The sequence below is a fragment of the Homarus americanus genome, unplaced genomic scaffold, assembly GCF_018991925.1.
Source record: "Homarus americanus isolate GMGI-L3 unplaced genomic scaffold, GMGI_Hamer_2.0 scaffold25129, whole genome shotgun sequence".
In the NCBI taxonomy this organism is placed as follows: Eukaryota; Metazoa; Arthropoda; class Malacostraca; order Decapoda; family Nephropidae; genus Homarus; species Homarus americanus.
Genome location: NW_024734008.1, coordinates 121,547 through 142,500, shown reverse-complemented (window position 1 = coordinate 142,500; position 20,954 = coordinate 121,547). Strand labels below are relative to the sequence as shown.

The following is a 20,954-nucleotide window of genomic DNA, read 5'->3' as shown; positions in this document are numbered from 1 at the left end:
CACCTTATATACTCCTGTACAGTATCTCCTGCCTCTCCCTGTACACGAGTATCTCCTGCTATATACTCCCTGTACACAGTATCTTCTTGCCCTTATACTCCTGTTTTGAGTATCTCCCTGCACTTACTCCCTGTACACAGAGTATCTCCTGCCTTGCTCTCCTGGCCACGAGTATCTCCCCTGCCTTATACTCCCTGTACACAGTATCTCCTGCCTCTCCCCTGTACACAGTATCTCCCTACTTATACTCCCTGTGCAGTATCTTCTTGCCTTATACCCCTGTACACGAGTATCTCCCTATATACTCCCTGTACACGAGTATCTTCTTGCCTTATACTCCCTGTACACGAGTATCTCCCTGCCTTATACTCCCTGTACACGAGTATCTCCCTGCCTTATACTCCCTGTACACGAGTATCTCCCTGCCTTATACTCCCTGCACACGAGTATCTTATTGCCTTATACTCCCTGTACACGAGTATCTTCTTGCCTTATACTCCCTGGTGATAGTTTATGTTCTGGTGGAGATAAGTGTGTCTGGTTAAGTGTGTCTGGTTAAGTGTGTCTGGTTGTGGGGGGGAAGGGAGTGTCTAGTTGTTTTGGTTGTGGTGGTGATAAGACGAGATGTTGTATGTGACTCTCTCTCTCTCTCTCTCTCTCTCTCTCTCTCTCTCTCTCTCTCTCTCTCTCTCTCTCTCTCTCTCTCTCTCTCTCTCTCTCTCTCTCTCTGACCCCATTTAGTCTAAGGTCAAGGGTCAAGAATGGTTTAGAGTTTTGGGTCAGTAAGATCTGTTATTGGTGTTGTGTCAGAAGAATAGGAGGAGAGGGAGAAGGAGATTGAAGGAAAATAAAGATGAGAGAAGAAGGAAAATTAAGAAGAGAGAAGGAAAAGGAAGAAGAGAAAAGGAAAACGAAAAAGGAGAGAAGGCGGAAGAAGAACAAGAACAATAGCGAAGAAGAAAAGAAGAAGAGGGAGGAGGAGGAGGAGTAGGAGAAGATGGAGGAGGAGAACGGAGAACAACATCAAAAACAAGGAGAGGAAAAAGAAAGAGAAAACTTAAAAAGGAAGAATGAAAAGAAGAAGATAAATAGGAAAGAAAACCATACAAGTTATTAGTAAAACATAACTATTACACATCAGTCAAACGTAAATGGTAAATTAATATACAACAAGAAATAAACAAACTATATTAAAACAGGAAAAGATACATATCAAGAGAGAGAAATATTATGGACGCATTCCCTTGATTCCAGCAGCTCAGTCATGTTATATTTTCACCATTGTAATATATTGGTGTTATTGGCGCTGTTATTCTAGATATCAATAACTAAAATGTCAAGTACGAGTCATCATTCTGTTGTAATAAATGTGTTGACACTTAAATTAAATCGCTTGTATTATATAAAACTGAATAGCATTTATTTATAAAATTGACTTGCGTCTATTGATAGAACTGAATCGCAAACAGTAAATAACTGTATTTTGCATTAAATTAGTTGTAAATGAAAATTAATCGCACGCAATTTACATCTGTGAATCATATAAATTAATATCAACATTCCGATGCACTAAATCAGTTCAAAATTAAACTTAATTTCATGTATACTATTGTATAACAATGAATTGAATCAGGTGAACCCCTTCAGACTACGTGGACCTGTGTACAGCCAATCATGCCAGCCAATCCCCATCAACAAATGACTTCGTTATCAAGCAATACATACAAGAGGAAAAAATATCTTTGTATTTTACTTTTGTCTCAGAGAAAAGAAAACAAGAGTGAGAAACAATTAGTGAGAGAATGAGAGAGAGTGTGTGAGGGAAGGACGGGATGAGTGACGGCTCCACCAATAAACACAGACTTCACCCATCCTCCATCCCTCCCACCTCAACCTCTCGACCCCCCAAAAAAAAATATTCACAAACATTTTTTCTTTTCCTTTAAAATATCAAAATATAAATACGATACAATAAATAATAAAGAACTGTATTAATTTTCCCGCGTCGGCCTGCCAGCCAATCAGCTGCCTTGCTACAACACTTATACGAGAAATACGAATTTTTGTGATTCGGGTCCGAGGAGATTGAGGTGCTCTTGTTTTAATAATTGTCAGGAAATTGATGTTGTGTCTGACTATCAATTCTGTGTGAAGTGGGACTAGGAGGCTTCTCACGTATTGTTATGAGTCTGTTGTTTATTTGTCTTGTTTATGTTGATTTTATTTTTTAATGTTTTTGTGTGTTGTTTAATTGCTTTGTTTATGTTATCAAAATATATATATGACGCAGTTTCTATTTCGTCTTCCGGTGATATGATTGGACTACGACACCAGTGACGTCATCAACTTAATGCTCCCGGTTGGAGAAACTGTACTGTGTTTATAAAACTAATATCATCATATAATTATAGTTCTTAGAAATTAGTCTCCCCAAATATATAATCGTTTCGGGCGGGAGATTAATTATTGTCTCTCACATTAATCCTATAAAATTAACTCGAATGATGATAGATGTATAATTCTATGTCTTTTCAAATTAATCCTCCAAATCTTCCAAAAATTGACCAGAAGTTAGGGGAAGTTGTTCTATTAATGTGATTTAATTCGAATGTGAGTTATACAGAGTGATTGAGTTATTATTGGGTAACAGGTCGACTCTCTTCCCTAGTGCCCGTGGCCAAAAGGGTGTTGTGTCCCATATCTCTTGACGACACTAAGGAGGGTGCCCTGAGGTGTAAGAGCACAGGAGGGGTGTTATCTCTCTCTCTCTCTCTCTCTCTCTCCTCCTCCTCCTCCTCCTAGGGTCATCAACAATGCCTCTCTCCCTGCAGATCAAACTGTTTACACTTAGTGAAGGACGAGAGCCGAAAATGGACTGTGTGCTTGTTCCTACCTTATTCAGCTGCCACTTCACCATCAATATAACCAGGTTGTGATGTATGAGTGAGTATTTGTTCCTACCCTGATGCCATACAGAGCTAGATGCTTGTCCCCCCCAAGCTGGTGTCAGGCAGAGGTGATCCTACCGTGTTAAAACTGACGATCAGAAAACTCAGTCTAACCCAAGCAGTGAGCAATTAAACCAACGTACTCTTGCCCCTTCATCCCCCCAGCCTAATGTACAAGGGACTAGGCAGATTGTACTAGGCTGATTGTACTAGGCTGATTGTACTAGGTAGATTGTCCTAGGCAGATTGCAAAAACAAAGCCGATGACAATGAGAAAAATAGTTTGTTCTCATCCTGACAAAAAACGACAGAAAAGGGGGAAAAAAAGAGGGAGGGAAAAGCAAAACAAGAGTAGCTGTTGCATTATACTACCAAAACAGGTTTGGTATCCGGGCACAGGGGAGAAGGGAGAGGAAGGGTGAAGTGACGGGGGAGAGAGAAGGGAATGAGAGGAAAGGGAAAAGGAAAAGGAAAGGCGGAGTGAGGCAGAGGAAGAGAGGGATATGAGAAAGAGATAAAGATGGAAGTGGAAGTGAGTGGAGGAACTATAAGATATTTGGGGGGAGGAGAGAGAGAGAGAGAGAGAGAGAGAGAGATCTACTACCACTATTTTCTCAATCTCTTTACAAAAAATAGTCACATCGCCAGAAAAATAAGAAAACAAGGAAAGTTTTGAAGGCAAAAATACAACACAGACGCCAAAAATTTCCCAAAAATCAGCCGAACAAACCAGCTGACTGATGACGTCAGAGTGGCGTTTGGTCCTCTTGAATATTTTAGGAAGTGTTTGCCTCAGTAAATTCGTCTTTTGCTGTCAGTTGCCAAGCTCTCTCTCTCTCTCTCTCTCTCTCTCTCTCTCTCTCTCTCTCTCTCTCTCTCTCTCTCTCTCTCTCTCTCTCTCTCTCTCTCTCTCTTTCTCTCTCTCTCTCCCTTCGCGAGGCCTCAAATACGTAAAGGTTCGTATGATATAGCTTATCGTAATCCCCCCAGATCGTGTTATCATCATTGTTAATTACTAAAGTCTGTGCTAAATAAAGATCTGTCACGTTTTCTATATACACACTGTCCACGATGTTCCCACTGTCCACGATGTTCCCACTGTCCACGATGTTCCCACTGTCCCCACTGTCCACATACTAAATTAACGTATTACAATCACACTGTTTGATGGTAACCTAACCAAACCTAACCTAACCTAACCCAACCTAACCAAACCTGAGGGGTGGGAGTACAAAAACATACCTGTAGGGATGGTGGTACAAAAACACACCTGAGTAATCATTAATTAAGATAAATGTCACCTTACTTTCCCTGGGTCAATATCTGGCTGACCTTACTATCTTGTATAAAACTCATTCTCTCACCCCTCCCCTCACCCCTCCTCCCCCCTCACTTCCTCCTCTGTCATCAACAACAAACTTTCTTCATTAAACACAGACTAATTTTTCACACGGTAATTCATTTCTGCTCGTGTTTTTACCCTTCGTCGAAAATAGATTGTTTTCTTTTTTGTCGCCCTGTAAATCTTAAATGCTATAAGATTTTAATTTGAGTGTGATTTGTTGTTTTGAGTTTGTGTGTTTTGATATACTGTAGCTAACTCTTCTTCTTCTTCTTCTTCTTTCGTTAGTAATATTTTTGTCAGCTACTTCTTCATTTTGTATCTTCCTCTTCATCTTTCCCCCTTCTCTCTCTGGTCAAATCATTCAAGTCATTCTAGATCCTCTCTTTTTTCCCTTTCTCTACTTTATTGAACAACAAAATGTTTATTCAGATTTCCTCTCAATACTTAACTGCTGTCGTTTCGTTTTTTCTTTCATTTCTTTTGGTTAATTCAATAGTTTATAAAGGTATCTTCTCTCTCTCTCTCTCTCTCTCTCTCTCTCTCTCTCTCTCTCTCTCTCTCTCTCTCTCTCTCTCTCTCTCTCTCTCTCTCTCTCTCTCTCTCTCTCTCTCTCTCTCTCTCTCTCTCTCGCTCTCTCTCTCTCTCTCTCTCTCTCTCTCTCTCTCTCTCTCTCTCTCTCTCTCTCTCTCTCTCTCTTGCCTTTGGTGTCCAGTGTTTACTTCCAACTCTTCTTCTCTTCGTCAATTCTCTTTCCTTATGCCTTTGCCTTTAAATATTGTTGTTTTCCCCATACGTTCACCCTCTACAGCCCTAAACCTAATGTAATGTACCAAAAGCAACCTGACCTAACCTACCATAAATTAACCTGACTTTCATTGACCCTAACCTAACGTACCATGTTATGCTAGTAGAACGATCTCCTCCTCTCTCGTTAATCTCCCCCTCCAGAATGCATTATATTCCCCTCATATTAATTATTTGGTTTAAACGCAATTATTGACAATGTAATACTTGATTTATTATTGTGCTGGGGTATGGCGGCTTGTGTCTTCGTGTTCCTCGTGAGAGAATCGCTCCGTGATGCTGAAAATACATTATTGTCCCAAAATGTATTATTAACACAACATTAGCGAGCGAATCAATATTTAATTTAGTTTACCTCCTATTAGCATGATTGGTAACGAAATATATGTTAACTTTTTACACGGGTTCTAGCCCAGTAGGCCCCTAACCTTCCTGTACAACCGAACATAACAGTTTTATATAATGGGAAAATAGAAAGAATTCCCCCCAGCTCCTGTTTACCCAGCCAAGGTTAGTGGGGCCATTGGCTTGTGCTTATCTGAATGAATGGAGCTTTTAGAGAGTAAAAAAAGAAATAGCTAAAAGTGGCGGTGTGAGGGGTAAGAGGCGAAAGTTTAATCTTATCTAGGCTATTTATCATTCTTCCTTGGTGCGTGATAATGGCGGCCTGCGGAGGGTAGGAGGTTTGGAGATCCACACTACACAAGTCACCACACGGTTCTGGGACGCCAAGTTTTTGCTTATACAGTGAAGCAAATTCTTTTTAAATTGAATCACTTATGCTTATTGTTAGTAATCTATATATATATATAAAACAAAGCAGTATGTGTGTTTGTATGTCCGCACGAGAATCTCGGAACCTGCTTTACCGATCTGTAGTGATGATGGATGGTAGTATATATATACTGTATATATATATATATATATATATATATATATATATATATATATATATATATATATATATATATATATATATATATATATATATATATGTGTGTGTGTGTGTGTGTGTGTGTGTGTGTGTGTTGTGTAAAGAGATGTTTGATTAATTTACAGCGTACGTGACCACCAATAACCATCGAAAATTGTTTGTTTACCTGAGCTGTGATCCCTATTGAATTATTAGTGTTATTTCCTGTAAATAGTACGAGTTTCTCTCATATATTTTTAAATTAAACGTAATACGGTGTTTGTTGTCGAACCCTCGGTAGGATGTACACTACCGGGGCATTAAGCTTTGGTTCTAAAACACTTCTGAGAGCTCCATGAGCGTTAGTACTGTGAAACAAAACCTTTCCTCAGATGCTTGAAACCAATATGAATTTGTATGACGGTTTTTGCTGAAAAAAATATGATCAATTTAGGACAGTAGCCAGATTTCGAATTCGTTTTTTTTTTTTTTTTTTTTGGTCAAACAAAAATGAGACGAATTTCTTCTATGACACTTTCTGCGCAGATGAGAAACAACGGAGATATGGAGTTAAAAAACCACAACATCCTCTGTTCTCGGCAACAGGTAAACAGGAGAATGATGCATTATGGGAAACGCGGGCCCCGTTCGGTTAGGTTAGGTCACCCATCCCTCATCCCTGTCATTGGGGGAAGGGGGGCTTAACTAGAAAATGGGTGAAAACGAAGATCAGACTCGTTTGAATCACAAGAACCACAGGGAACGCGTATTTTTTATGGAAAAATCGAAACCTGGCTTCTGTCAAATTAACCAAAAGTATATCTTGTTGAAATGAATGTACGGTACGGTATTTATCTCATATTACCAGGTGCTTTTTTTTTCGCCACTATTCAGCTTACTAGCCGTTTGGGCGGTTTATCCAGTGTTAGTAATGGAGGAAGCTGGGGAGCGGGAAACCTGTGGTGTTTGGTGAGGGTCACACTGGATAACACCCTTCTCACGAGGCTCGAACCCTTGACATATTAGTGAGAGTGATGCGCGGTCATCAAGAGTGTCCCTGGACTCACTTTTTTTTTACGGGGATTAGCCCACCCAGGCACAGGTCACTGACCCACATCGGGGCCCTGGGGGGCGAAAATGTAATAATAATAATTCATAGTAAATAAAATCTATAATAAAAAGTAAAATAAAATATTAATGGTAATAATAATAATAATAAATACAAGAATGAAAAAAAAAACAGTTAGAAACGCTATGTGTATGTTGTGTTGTCATGTAAGAGAAACAATTGAGACCCTGCAATTGTGAGTAAATGAGGCAGAAAGACAGATCAGCAACTTGGGACTTGGTCACAATTTTTGTGATGCCACATAGCAGCAGGGTCCACCATTAGACAATATCTTCCCAGTCGGTAGTACCCAGGGTTGCCAGATGGCCGTTTCCACGGCCAAACTTCTCTAATTAGGCCGTAAAAAACTTCGTCTGGCCGTGAAAAAATGGATGGTCACCGCCAAACTATTTGGCCGAATTTTGTAAAACACGTATTAATTCCTCATTTAGTGGATTCTGAAGAAAAGTCTAGCAGATTTTCAAATTTCACAATGAAAATGCTGGCTCAGTGACCTCACCTTGTCATGACCTCACCTCTTCACATGTTTACGTGACCTACTGATCTTTCTAGTTACCACCTTAGTTGTTAGTTCTCATATTTCAGTTGTTCAGGCTGAACGTGTCCAGCATATGGGTTAAGCTTCAGAGCTTACAAAGCCATCTGACTTACTTTCTGAAATTCCGAGTGCTAGTTTTCAAAATGTCCACTAGTAAATGAAAAGGGTCCTAGGACAGTGGTAGAAAATATAACAAACCAGGGGACGATGAACTAGACGCTTTGCTGACGCCAACTAGTGTTATCATGCTCCACCACCATTTCAGATTAAGGTAAATCTTCACTGTAGATTATAGATATTATGTTTATGTAATTATTGGGCTCTCAATTCTAAGTGAAATTTTGGTTTTATTACGACATTTTAAGTGGATATTGTAGGGGATACTTTTATTTTGTGTGGATTGCAAAAATAGCCTTGTGCTTCCCATCCAAAAAGTTTTGGCCGTGAGATGGCGTGAATTTGGCCGTGAAGCTTGTCGTACATCTAGTAGTACCTGACTAAGTAAACTGTGACGCTATAGGCATTATTTTGTTATAATATTATCAATGTACTTCAATAAATATGATACAACTCTTTTGGTCGACGACACTGTAGGATATGAACGAATCCGGATACAAAGTTGGATTCTTGTGATATAAATCCAGATTCATCAGTAAAACCAAACATATACAAAGTGCTGGGGTGGCCATAACACCTTGACCTAACATATAACAACAAAAGGTAATTTATGAGGAAACCGCTACCACTGTCTGTCCTTAGTTTTTATTTTGTATCATATTTGCCACTTATGAGCTAACTAGCCGTTTATCCAGTGTTAGTACTGGAGGAAACCTGTGGTGCTTGGTGAGGGTCACACTGGATAACACCCTTCTCACGTGTGTCTGGGCCGACAACCATGGATTTTATTTTAGCAATGTGTTTTTCTGGTGGTTTAGACGATGTTAAGACAATTTTCTTCTATGACGTTTCCCTCGCAAATTACTTAAATTACCAGGGGATCCCTGGTTAGGAGGTTAGGTTAGGTAAGATTGTCATTTGAGAGGGATGTAGTGATATTATTATTTCGGTCATCCAGCGAATTTTAGGATTTTAAATTTAGGTGGTATTATTGCATTAGTGGACCCAACTCAATTTCTTTATAAAACACGTTTTTCACATGTTCAGACTATACTAAGACACTTTTCTCGTATGGTATTTCCATCGGAAACAAACAATTACCAAAATATTACGTGATTTAGGCTGAAATTGTGCCCTTTTATACAAATTTACAGGTTAAGTTAAGCTAGATTGATATCATGTTTCGCTGGTAATTTTTGTCTTTTGAACAACTATCTTATAGGTGGAAGACCAAAACGATAATTTTACATCATCGTTATTATTATAGTAAGTATTTTAAAGGTATTTATTTAGTTTCGGTCATCTGGAGAATCTTAGGAATTTAACCCCCACCAGAAAGGGGGTTAGGTTAGATATAGTATCTGGGTTCTATGGCTAGATATGGTTAGGTTAGCTTGGATGTTTAAATACAGGGATGACCGAAATTAAAATTTTACCATTTTAAAAGAGGTGACACCTTTTTTTATTTAATTGTAAGTATGTTTTATATTTTTTTTAGTTTTCTCTACCTTAAATCACCTGTGGTGAAAAAGGGCATAAAGGATGAGGGAAATTGCGGGGGTAAAACACAGTGAAAACTGATCATATGACACTAAGGATATAGGCAAGCATTGGTTTGGTAATAGAGTTGTGGATATGTGGAATAGGCTACCGAGTGCTATAGTAGGATCGGGGACGCTAGGGAGCTTCAAGACGAAGTTGGATAGGCACATGGAAGTGCTGGGTTGGGTGTGAAAGGGATCTGCCCTGTATGGGCCAGTCGGCCTCCTGCAGTATCCCACTTTCTTATGTTCTTATGTTATGTAAAATGATGTCTGTATGTGAAGAAATTAGTTAGTGACCATAAATATTATGCCAAAAAATCAGCCGTGTTGTCACGTGTTGTCGTCTGCTCTGTCCAAGCGTGCTCTCACACCCACAAAAAACGTAAAATGACACCATATATTTTTGCTCTATCTCCTTATATAAGTATCCCTCGATATACGAATTAGTTAAGATAGAAATATTCGTTAGGTGAATTTTCATATTGCCAATAGAAAAACATATGGGGAAAGTAGGGTTCGGTTCTCCAATGACAAAATAATTTCATACCTAACTAATGACAAATAGTGCACAAGTACTGTAATTTTTACCTAACACATGAAAAACACTAATAAATTACTGTCTAACTTTGGTACATTACCTTAAGGAGGGGGAGGACAGTCTGGGCTCACCACCACAAAAGGATGAGATGAGTAAGGGCCTAACCTTCACATGATCCAAAATACTGTAACTCTTGTGCCCAATATGGATCTCTGGTATTACTATGAGAACTTTGATGCCTAATTTATCCTATCTTACTCTTGCAGATTATATTGTTATGAGTCTGTTGGCTGTCAGCATCACGTCTTGCCGGTAGAGGTGTGTTTTCCAAATTAACTTGTACATCAGAAAACTACATAGAACAAGAAGGAAGTGAGTGAGATTAATGGTGTAGCTACACACGTTTCCTCTGGTAACACTCGAGAAGGAGCCAAGTGCACTATAGTACATGCAACATGGAGAACGTTCACAATGTAAAGAACTGCCCATGGATAATGGAAAACCCAACAAATTTGAGAAAATACTTTGATGAATACCACATTCTCCTGGATGATACGCTTGGTCGTCAACATGATGAGAAGGTGAGTTTAGAATTGTGGAAGTAGCTCATGTTTAGAGTGTTATATGTATAATGAATAGGAGAAAGGTAGCTACTGATAGTACTGAGAGAAGAGTAAGATTCATACTGATGTAGAATGTGTGGTTGGACCAGAAGTTCCTACACATTTGATGTAATTTGACAACAGATTGCTGTCTATTAATAATATGTCAGACTCCTGTGTCTGTTTCTCAGTGAAATGAGTAAAAATAAGATACCATTACACTTGTTTTCAATTTCTTTCTGGATTTAAATTTATACCATAAGCTCGGTAATCAGGATAACCAAGGTACTTTTGCTAAGTATTCACTTCAGTAAATTAATATGTATAAAAAAGAATGAGTTCAAGTGTCATAAATATGCAGTATCTATAATAATCATCCACCTGGTGTTGGTGACTTTACATCACATTTAGATGATTGATGATTTAACTTAATGTAACCTAATCTAAATTAACATCTACCGTAAGTGGCATGGAAAGAACTTCATAAGTCAGACAACTGTTCAAATGGGAATGGGAGTAAGTTGACATAATGATGGTTGTACTGGGTGTGTGTCCTCCCTCCCAGCTTACCATGCCTGATCTTGAATAACCTGGACTTTCACTTATATGGTATCCGGGCTATCAAATATCCCGAGACTAAAGTACCTCAAATATATTGCTGCCACAGTTAAAATTATTACCTTACTATGTGTGGTAGAGAAAGATGCATCTGAAAGTCGAGTTAATTTTTTTTATGTATTAGAGTACACGAGTCGTAGGAACTAGGGGTTTATCCATCTGTATCATGGAAGTGTTTTAAACGAGATAAAAAGCCTCACTGCGACTATCTTCAACAGCTTTTGCTTGAGGAATCTGAAATGTCATACAGTTCACATTGCCATTAAAATGCTTGATTACCAGTTGACAGATTGTTAATACTGTACTTATTAATTAACCCTCGGTGAACACTGTGATAAGATTGAGAGGGATTATGACATTTTACTTGTCCACAGGCTGACCACTTTACTGCGATTCGCAACTGTTTTACTCCACCGTGCGCTAAGGGGGAGGAGAAACCAAGCTTTGACCTATTTAACATGGAGAAGTTAGAGGAGGACTGTAGGTGAGCCTAAAACTAGTGTTGGATCATGTGAAGATTTGACACCCCAGCATAAGATTAAACACAGTGGTGCTAACCTAACTCAACCTAACCCCCTTACGTAGCATTAGGGTGTTTTAGTCATGAGGTCAAATAAGCTGGGTTGCCCAGTTTTCATGTGATCCAAGGTGGTTGTTCATTGCTTATTTTTTTATTGAAATATGTCTTTTGTGTGTGCGTGCACAGTTTGATGTGAAAGACATTTATTGTTTCTCAGTGAGTGACTAACCAAGTACTGTAGTGTATAAATATGTGGCACAGCTAAAAAGTTAAAGGAGATAAAAATAAGGGGTTTTTAACATTCATACCAGCAGCTTGGAACCCCTGATGTGACCTCATAAGTAAGGTGAATAAAGTTTAACTTATGTGCAGGTAAGTATGCAATACAGTAAATAACCCGGGTGTTTTATACATAAAGATAATACAGTAGTTAGTGTGATTTAGTAGTGGATTGACTTGTAGCTTGAGGTTGTTGTTATATACAGTACAGTATAGGTAATATAACTCTGTAGTACTTATAACAGATTCACAAACAGCATATGTGACAGTTCTGAAGTACAGGAACTTTACTATGAATGCTGATCAAAGAGTCCGTGTTTAAAAAGGTATTTGTATGAATCTCATTTGGGTACATTTTGGAGTAAGGGTTTTTACCAGTGTGAAGAAAATATGAACTGTTTCATTCGACTAAACAGGAGAAGCTGAAGAGAACACACACACACACACACACACATCTGTGAGGGAAGTACTACATCATCAGGCCCCTCATACACCATCTGTGAGGGAATTACTACATCACCAGGCCCCTCGTGAGGGAATTACTACATCACCAGGCCCCTCGTAACACCATCTGTGAGGGAATTACTACACCACGTCAAGCCCCTCATAACACCACCTGTGAGGGAACTAGTACTCCACATGATGCCCCTCATAACGCCATCTGTGAGGGAGCTACAACACTACGTGTCTCCTGTTCAACACCAGCTCACATGATCTACGTGTGTAAACATTAATCTGTATGTTCACTGTATATGTTCCTTCACCTTTCCCTAATGAAGGCTTTTGTTAAACCACCAATGTATGTAATAAGTCATTTATGTCCAATGCATATTTTCAGCCTTCGGGCTGCAAACTTTTTCAATAAACCGTTTATTATTATTATTACACACACACACACACACATACATGCACACATACACTCACACAGTACTGCCCAAAAACAACATTTATAAACCACACACCACCCAGCACCACCCAACAGATGTTTAAATCTTTGTCAAAATATCTTGCTGCAGCCACACTCTTATGATAATCATTTTCCTACTGCTGAAATATTACTGTGTGGTAGTACAGTATGATGCCAGTAGAACCCACAATCCTGATATGAGTTTTTCCACGAGTGGTGTTAATTTTAGGATGATCAGTAGCTTCATGAAAGAGGTCATCAAGGAGATGTACACTCACTAAAAGATTATTCTGCACCTTTACGGGGTTATACAATATGACACACCGGACCAAGAAATCTGATAACACTCATCACGGCTTCTGTCGCAGGGATCTTTGTGGATGGTTTCAGAGCCAAGGGTGCAGAATATTTTTAGTTAGTGTACAGTGTATTGAAGTGTGGATGATTGACTGTACACATCATGAAGTACTGATTTATTATAGATGTGTGGAGATTGAAGTAAAGATTATGGAATGTATGGAGGAATCTACAGAACTACTACCAAAATGATGTGTTGACATGACTATCTGGGTCATTGTACCATATAACAAGGGATAATGCATTGGAAGATACATTTGAGGTACACTTACTAATAAATGCATTTAATCAAGGATTTCTGTAAGGCCATTAAAATGTACAAAGAGTTTTAATTTTTCAATGTATTCTGACTTTTATTACCGTACCTCTTCTTTCCAGTATAGATTTACTGAATGTTGATGATGAACTGGCGACAGATGTTGCAGCTAATGCTCCTGTTAAACACTGTGGCCGCTTCACCAATTGGTATGCTGGTAGGTAACTTGCATCAGGTTATTGTCACACAAATAGAATAACTAGATTTAGTTCCCCCTTCCTCTCTATTAACTTCTTATCTCTTGTTAGTATTTATTCTCTTATCTCATTTTCTGTACAGTATATAGGTTTTCAGTATTTAGCATTAATTTTTTAATATTTTCATAATAATTTCAGGCTCTTTCCAAGATGGGCTCATACCAGAAGAAGGACCAGAGATTCTTGAAACACTCAAGTCACAGATGCACGAGTTACATCTTCGTGATACTGTCAGAGATTATGCTCGTCTACGCAACCGACAATTGAAATACTTCTCAACAGTCCGAATGGTGAGTAGAACAGGTACTTTTCACCCTTTTAAGCTCTCTCCTGCTCTGTTGCAGAGTGGCAACAACCAAGAGCAAATACAAACACACACTCTTTATTCTCTTGCTATCAGCTATTTGACTGTGTATTCTCGCATTTGCATTGTGTTTTGTGGCTAGTAAGTTGAGTTACAGGTGTCTTCCACATTACAGAAACTCAGGTTGTGACAATTCACCCATGTGGAATATGTAGATTATTACTACTAAATTTGGGATACGGTTCATAAATTCGACCGTACGGAAATGGGGTAAATTTTCAAAATATCTAACACAAAAATCAAGATATAGAACATAAAAAATTTCACAGACATTATAATTTGTTTGGTGTAGATTTCTTGGCATTTGCTACCACCAAACGTGGGTATGCAGTGTACCCACACCACTTGACTCAAATTGTTTATGACCCACCATGTTCAATGGATCTCTCGACCCCAGCTCTTGGATTTAACAATTATATATGTATCTTATCCTAGGCTGTCCAATATATTGCCCTTATTCTAGATGAGTAGAAAGAGACCATCAAGTGCAAGTGAAAGCAGTGGTGCTAAAAGAGCCTGTAAAGGAATTATGTAGGATGTAAAACTTGACGTTTTATGGAGTTTGATGTGGGAGGAAACCTTAGACACATTGCAACAACATTAGGACTTGTCACATCTCCCAGTAATTCCCATTGCACTACCTTGCCTCATGCAGTACTCCACATTGCTTGTTGTGAGTTAAATTCAAGTGTTTTTTGTATTTATTATCTTATCATATATAGATTAAAAAAACAATTTCATTTATAATTGTGCTTGTGTTACTTCTTTTTGCCCCAAAAAGTTTCTTTGGAAACCCATCTCCAATTATATAGTGGAAGTCAGTGGGAAAATGGGGTTCGTGTTACAAAATTTCACGTTACAGTCAAGGACACATCCCTTCTGTAACCTGGGGAATTACTGTATCCTACACGATGAACTGATTAATTGTGCTTTAGAGTGTTGGTATCATACTCTAGGGGTTAAGGGGTCATATCAGGGGTTTAAATTCAGTATAATACTATTATTTAGAAATTATGTGTAAAGAAGACATTGTTGGTGTGTTCACAGGCTTGAAAAATGAATGTCATGCCAACTTTGTTACTCTTGAATTTTCAGTATTCATATACAGTACAAAACTATATGTATTATCAAGGACTTCTATAAACAAATACATAAACATGTTTCAGAGTCAGTATTGTGCCAAATTTGACCCATTGATATGATTCTTTAACAGTACGGTATATAAGAATAATATTACTGTATTGAAAATTCTTGGTGAAAAATTCTCGTTTGGTGTGAAGTTACATACTCTTTACTTTCAGTACTGTTTAGTAAGTAATGATGAAGATAAATGTGGTTGTATCAGTATCTGTATATCATCCAAGTACCTGTATCCCAAAAGCTGATCAATGTTTTTCATTTTATTTAGAAAAAATTTAAAATCATAGGATGTATAGAATTTTTGTGAAATTTTTTTTCTTTCCCTTTTCTTCTGTGAATTGTAGTGGTCCAGTTGACACAGTCTCAGTGAACATCTCAATATTGTACTTAAATTCACCTGCACTTAAAGTTTCTTGGAAAGCAGTACCATACCAAATGTGTAAACCGTAAACCAATATTTAAATTATTTTTGGGGGGGCTAGTTACTCTGCTTGTGATATGTAAATACAAACAGCTGCCAAAGTTCTTCAGTAAGTAAACATATTAGGCAGGTCTTTTATGTGTTCCCTGACCCAGTTTTTATTTCTTACCTTATGCTTATCCTTCATGTTTCTTTCTTTGTGATCCCAAAAGTTTTATCTAAAAAAAATTATAATTTAAATATATTCTCTATGCCCAACAGATTATGAGTGAAAACAACATCCCAGAGCCAACCCATCCTGCTAACAACGGCACTGACGAGTGCCTCAGGGACATTGTATTAAATATTCGTGTCCAAAGACCATATCACAGGAAGACACACATGAGGAAAGCATGCAAGTAAGTACAGGCAGCCCCAGAGATAGGACCGCCCGACTTACGATCACTCACTTATGAACAGGATCCCAATAAATTCATCGCAAAAATTTTTAATTAAAATTCCATTGTTTACATAATTTTTATATTCTATATTGTTTAACATCACTTTATTTACAGAATTTATATTATTTGTTACATATTGGATATTGTTGTTGTTTTGGATGGGCAGGGTTGTGCTTTAACCTAACTTAAACTATGGAATTAACACTGTTCTGACTTACGATCAGGGTACCGGAACATATCCCTGTCGTAAGTCATGGTCTGCCTGTATAAAGAAATATTAAGATTTTATGATCTGGGGTCACTTATCAATTGACCTGTGAGATTGACATTCACAGAACACCCTTATTTGAGCCTTCCTTGTCATTTTTTGAAGTAGGAATTGTTTAGTTACTCTTTTATAATGTTATTTCATACATGATGAGAGGTTATAGGGCTGTGTTCAGTCTCCCTCTTGTATTTTATAGGTTATTGCTTCTTTCTTAATATCCACATATGTACCATATACTGTACTGTACATTTAAATATGGAGGTCTCTATTCAGTCCTAAAATGAATCTTATAGTGATCATAATTCATTTTATGTCAGGAAAGGAGATATTTAGCATGCACTGAATGGTAGTGGTAAGTACAGTGGTCCCTCGGTTAACGAACGGTTCGATTAACAAAATTTTGGTTAACGAATTAGCTCCCATAAGAATTTTCAGTTCGACTAACGAACAAAACTTCGATTAACGATATCCTTACGACAAACACGTTTTGTTGTGCTCATCAGCTGATTGGCTAGTCCGCCAATACAGTAATCGGTTCTATGTTTACATTCGTTTCCAGTGGGGTAAATATCAAGAAGGTTGTGCTCTTGAATATTTTTGCATTTTCTATATTAAAATTATTAGTACGGTAATTTTAAAATTTAGTTAGCATATTGATAATACCTGTATATGCAGTGCAGGGAACTAGTTTTTTGTGCGCCCATCAGCCACTTGACTCACCCGCCAAAGCGTCTCTGTTTAACTTTGTTTACAGTGGAGGAAACATCGTGTTTGTTGGTCTCTTGAATACAGAGTATTTTTACTTGTTTACATTAAAATTATTGGTCATTCTGAAATTTAGTTAACATATTGATAATATATAGCGCAATGCAGTGTTGATTTAAATAAAATTATCTTTAATTACAGCTAGTGAACTTAAAAATTTTATTGGTAAAATTACTGTATCAAGCATGGGTGAGAAAGATGATTCCCACCCCATACACTTATAATGCCTCCCACAAATCTTTTCTGTTTACCCTATCATACTCCTTTTTTTAATCTACTATAACTAAATACAGTAATATCTCCGTTAGTCGGAATCCTTCATACCTGAAACTCACTGAGAGCCGGAATTAAAATTTTCTCGGAAAATCTTTCCCAAGGTCGGAAAATTGCGGCTTTGGGAACGATTTTCCGAGGGGCACATTTTCCGAAAATTATGAAGAAAAAAATTCCTGGTACCCAGAAAATTCTAGGGATGGGGGAGTTTTTTTCCGGGTTTGAGAGATGATGTAATGGGCAATTTCTGGAACTTCCGAGAAAATTTTTCCGTTACCCGGAAAATTCCCGGGGATGAGGGATTTTTCTTCCGGCTTTGAGAGAGTCGTCTAGTTACCCGGAAATCTCTCATTCCCGGAAGTGCTCTGCATTAATTGTTCCGGCTAACGGAGAACGGAGTTATCACTGTACAGTAGTTAAAACCATTTGTAAATAATAAAAAACAACAAAAAGTTTTTTAAAACCAAGAAAAAGGTGTAGATTCATTCCCCCCCTCCCCCCAAAAAAATGTTGTTTGGGTTAAACCAATGGTTTAAATTGGCCAACCCTGGTATACTCTAAGGAACCTGACTGATACATGTTGATACAGCATCATCACCATTCTGTCAAAAAATGGTGATCTACATACCCTGTATTCTTAAATGAATATGATGTTTTGTTATTACTTTCCAATATTCCAATTTTTATCTTTTCTTGTTTCAGCCGATTCCCCTCACACAGCCAAGAGCTGCTGTTGCTTGGCTCACAGAAATTGACTGAATTAAGGGATGCCATCATTTGCATCAATGATCTTGCTATCAACCAAGAGTTATCTAATGATCCCGAGCTTTACCGGGTGGCACACATACCCAACAACCATGTAAGTTAACAAACACCTCAGTTAATAAATCCAATAAAATATATATTTAAAAGGCACAGAACATTGTCTTCTAATATATTCCAGTGGGATGTGCAAAGCTTTGGTCTGTAAATATCTCGTCTTTATTGTCCTTTTGTGCTTACAGCATTAATGTTAACCTTTCTTAGTAATATAGTTCACTTTTACTTTTTACTTATTATAATCCCAACTCAACATTTCTTTCATTTTATCATGCCCCCAGTCCAAAGTACCACAAGTCTCATTTTTTACTCAGCTCTACAGTACACAGGCGACAGACTTAGTTTTCCATCTTAGAATACAGTATTTCAATTGTTTAATTATTTTTAACAATTATATAGTGTTGTCAATTGTACACCTTTTAATATCATATTCATTTTTTTATCAGTCAGCCAAGTCTTTGTTCAAAATATGACTGACTTAGGCAATGTCTTGACTTGCCCATGTGACACTTATGACTAATTCTTCAATAAGCCAACTTTCTTATACAGTAGACCCTTGCCATTCGCTGATTCACAATTCGCAATTTAGATGATTCGTGGTAAACAGATGGTGGCTACCTTGCAAGCCTTTTCCCGCAGCACGAGTCACCCCACGCAGCATCTCGTGTTGTACTTTAGTTTCTGTGTGAAATGGCCCCTAAAAGACTGCCGAGTGTAATGTAAAAGGCGAAAGTCAGTGATGATCCTGACAAAGAAAGTTGAATTATTAGATAAGTTAAAAGAGGGGATGCATGCTGCCGCAGGTGGTCAGTTGTTTGGTATAGAGTACAGTAGTGCACTAAGGTAGTATAAGTTGCTATTCACGGTTTTATCTATTCTTGCCATTCCTTGGAACCTAAGCCCCACAAATAACAAAGGTTTGCTGTAATGAAAATTTTTTCTTTCAGTGATTATATCTTAGAAATTGTCGGGGCACATTTTTCATTTTCCCATCAGTGATTTTAGTGGTTGTCCCATATACAGCATGTATGTATGTATGGCGACCTGTGGTGGTAATAATAATAATAATAATTAACGGTTTATTGAAAGGGCATGACAGCCAGAAGACTGAAAATATACAGTTGCATAATTGGGGAATGGGTCTCTTGATTGACAAATAATATACAGGTAACATATGTGATACAAATATGATATATAACAACTGGGTGGGGAGAAGGTTATACACCTGTACTACAGGGCATTTCGACATAGTGACAGTGTAATGGTCAGCATGCTTTCCTCGCAAGCGAGCAAACCCGGGTTCAATCCCTGGGCATGGTGAAACTATTGGCAAGTTTCTTTACGCCTTTTGCCTCTGTCTACCCAGCAGTAATTGGGAACCTGGATTTTAATCGATTTGCGAATCGTGTTCCGGGGTAATGGTTAGCCAGTGCAGTTGGCGAGTTGTCCGGCCTTCTCGAACTGTTCCTCGACACTGGGTCACACAGCTTGTTAACTTAGAGTGTGGTTGTTGTGTTGGCGACAGCTTCTACTCCTTAAACAAATTCACGCCCTTGGGCCGGCCATCCTCGATTTTGAGGGGCATTCATTATTATGTATGTATGTATGTATAAGTTTACCACAAGTTGCTTTTTTTTTCCAGACACTATTTCCATCATGCTTTTTCTACATCAATGGAGTCTTTTATGAGGACACAAGGAATCCAAATGCAAAACAATACAGTAAAGGAATTATAAAATGGGCTTCCAAACACCCTGACATTGGTAAGCCAAAGGTTATTGTCATTAATGCATTAACATCTTCTGTATTATTTTGTTTAGAGTACAGGTAGTTCTGCTATAACGCGATAATTGTGTTCTTGTAAAATATCGTGTTATAGAAAATCGCGTAATAGAAATAACAGGGCTTATGGAGAAAATAGGGTTAGGTGCAGATTACTCGAAATCGAAAAAATTTAGTAGTTAGCCTAACACAAAGGATAGCACAGTCTAAATAAATGTTACATTCATATCTAATAATGAAATCATACAGTAAATTTAACACTTTACCTTGAAAAAATATGAATGTAACTTGATGGGGGAGAAGGGTGATTTTGAGGTTGATAACATCGAGCTTCTCTTCAAGTGTTATATCCTTTCTTTTACGATAATCACCGGGAATTCTATCATCAGAACGCTTTTTGGAGATATTCTTCTTTACCATATTCACAGTTAATACCACAAAATTGGAGAAATAGTAAGCAAAAATCGCGTTATAGCAAACAAGCGTTCGCGTTATACAAATATTGTTCCGAATTCATAAATCGCGTTAGAGCAAATTCGCGTTATCAAAACACGCGTTATAGCAGAACTCACTGTAGTAACTGATACAGTACTTCTTTCCACCAGAGACACCTGCTCTCCCTTTACATTCTTTATTCCCATCGTCTATTGATCCATTTTATTAAAGTCATGACATCTTTTTCTTTTGCAGAATCCCTTCAAGGCTGACAGTGTTTTTCACTTTCCTTGATTGTGAAACTTCTCGCGTCATTAGTCACTCAGTTTCTTCATAATATGCTTGATTTTTGTTCTTATTTTTCAATTTAACTTCTGAGCTAAAACTCCACACATGTACACATGCATTTCAAGGAAGATCCATCAGAATTGTTGTATTTTGTTGATCTATTTTGTCAGTATTTAAAGAGCCATAAACCAGTCTTGTTATATGATCTAAATAGGCCAAATGAAAATGCTTTTCTCATAGTTAGGTCAGAGGTATTATGTCAAATGTACAATCAACAAAAAAAATTT

At 37.8% G+C, this 20,954-nt stretch overlaps 1 protein-coding gene across 2 annotated transcripts in view; it reads left to right on the top strand.

Annotated features, from left to right (window-relative positions):
• The window catches only part of LOC121870116, a 90,712-nt gene that overhangs the window by 64,796 nt on the left and 4,962 nt on the right, over positions 1 to 20,954 (top strand). The window contains exons 1-8 of one of the 2 annotated variants that reach the window (XM_042371883.1): positions 8,314 to 8,397; positions 10,143 to 10,457; positions 11,471 to 11,580; positions 13,538 to 13,632; positions 13,811 to 13,962; positions 15,859 to 15,995; positions 18,046 to 18,202; positions 19,805 to 19,925. In XM_042371883.1, coding sequence (XP_042227817.1) covers positions 10,332 to 10,457; positions 11,471 to 11,580; positions 13,538 to 13,632; positions 13,811 to 13,962; positions 15,859 to 15,995; positions 18,046 to 18,202; positions 19,805 to 19,925 — 898 coding nt within the window. In that variant the 5' untranslated portion in view covers positions 8,314 to 8,397; positions 10,143 to 10,331. Of the gene's footprint in view, positions 1 to 8,313; positions 8,398 to 10,142; positions 10,458 to 11,470; positions 11,581 to 13,537; positions 13,633 to 13,810; positions 13,963 to 15,858; positions 15,996 to 18,045; positions 18,203 to 19,804; positions 19,926 to 20,954 lie in introns of those variants that run through there. The other variant, XM_042371884.1, reaches the window with a different exon arrangement.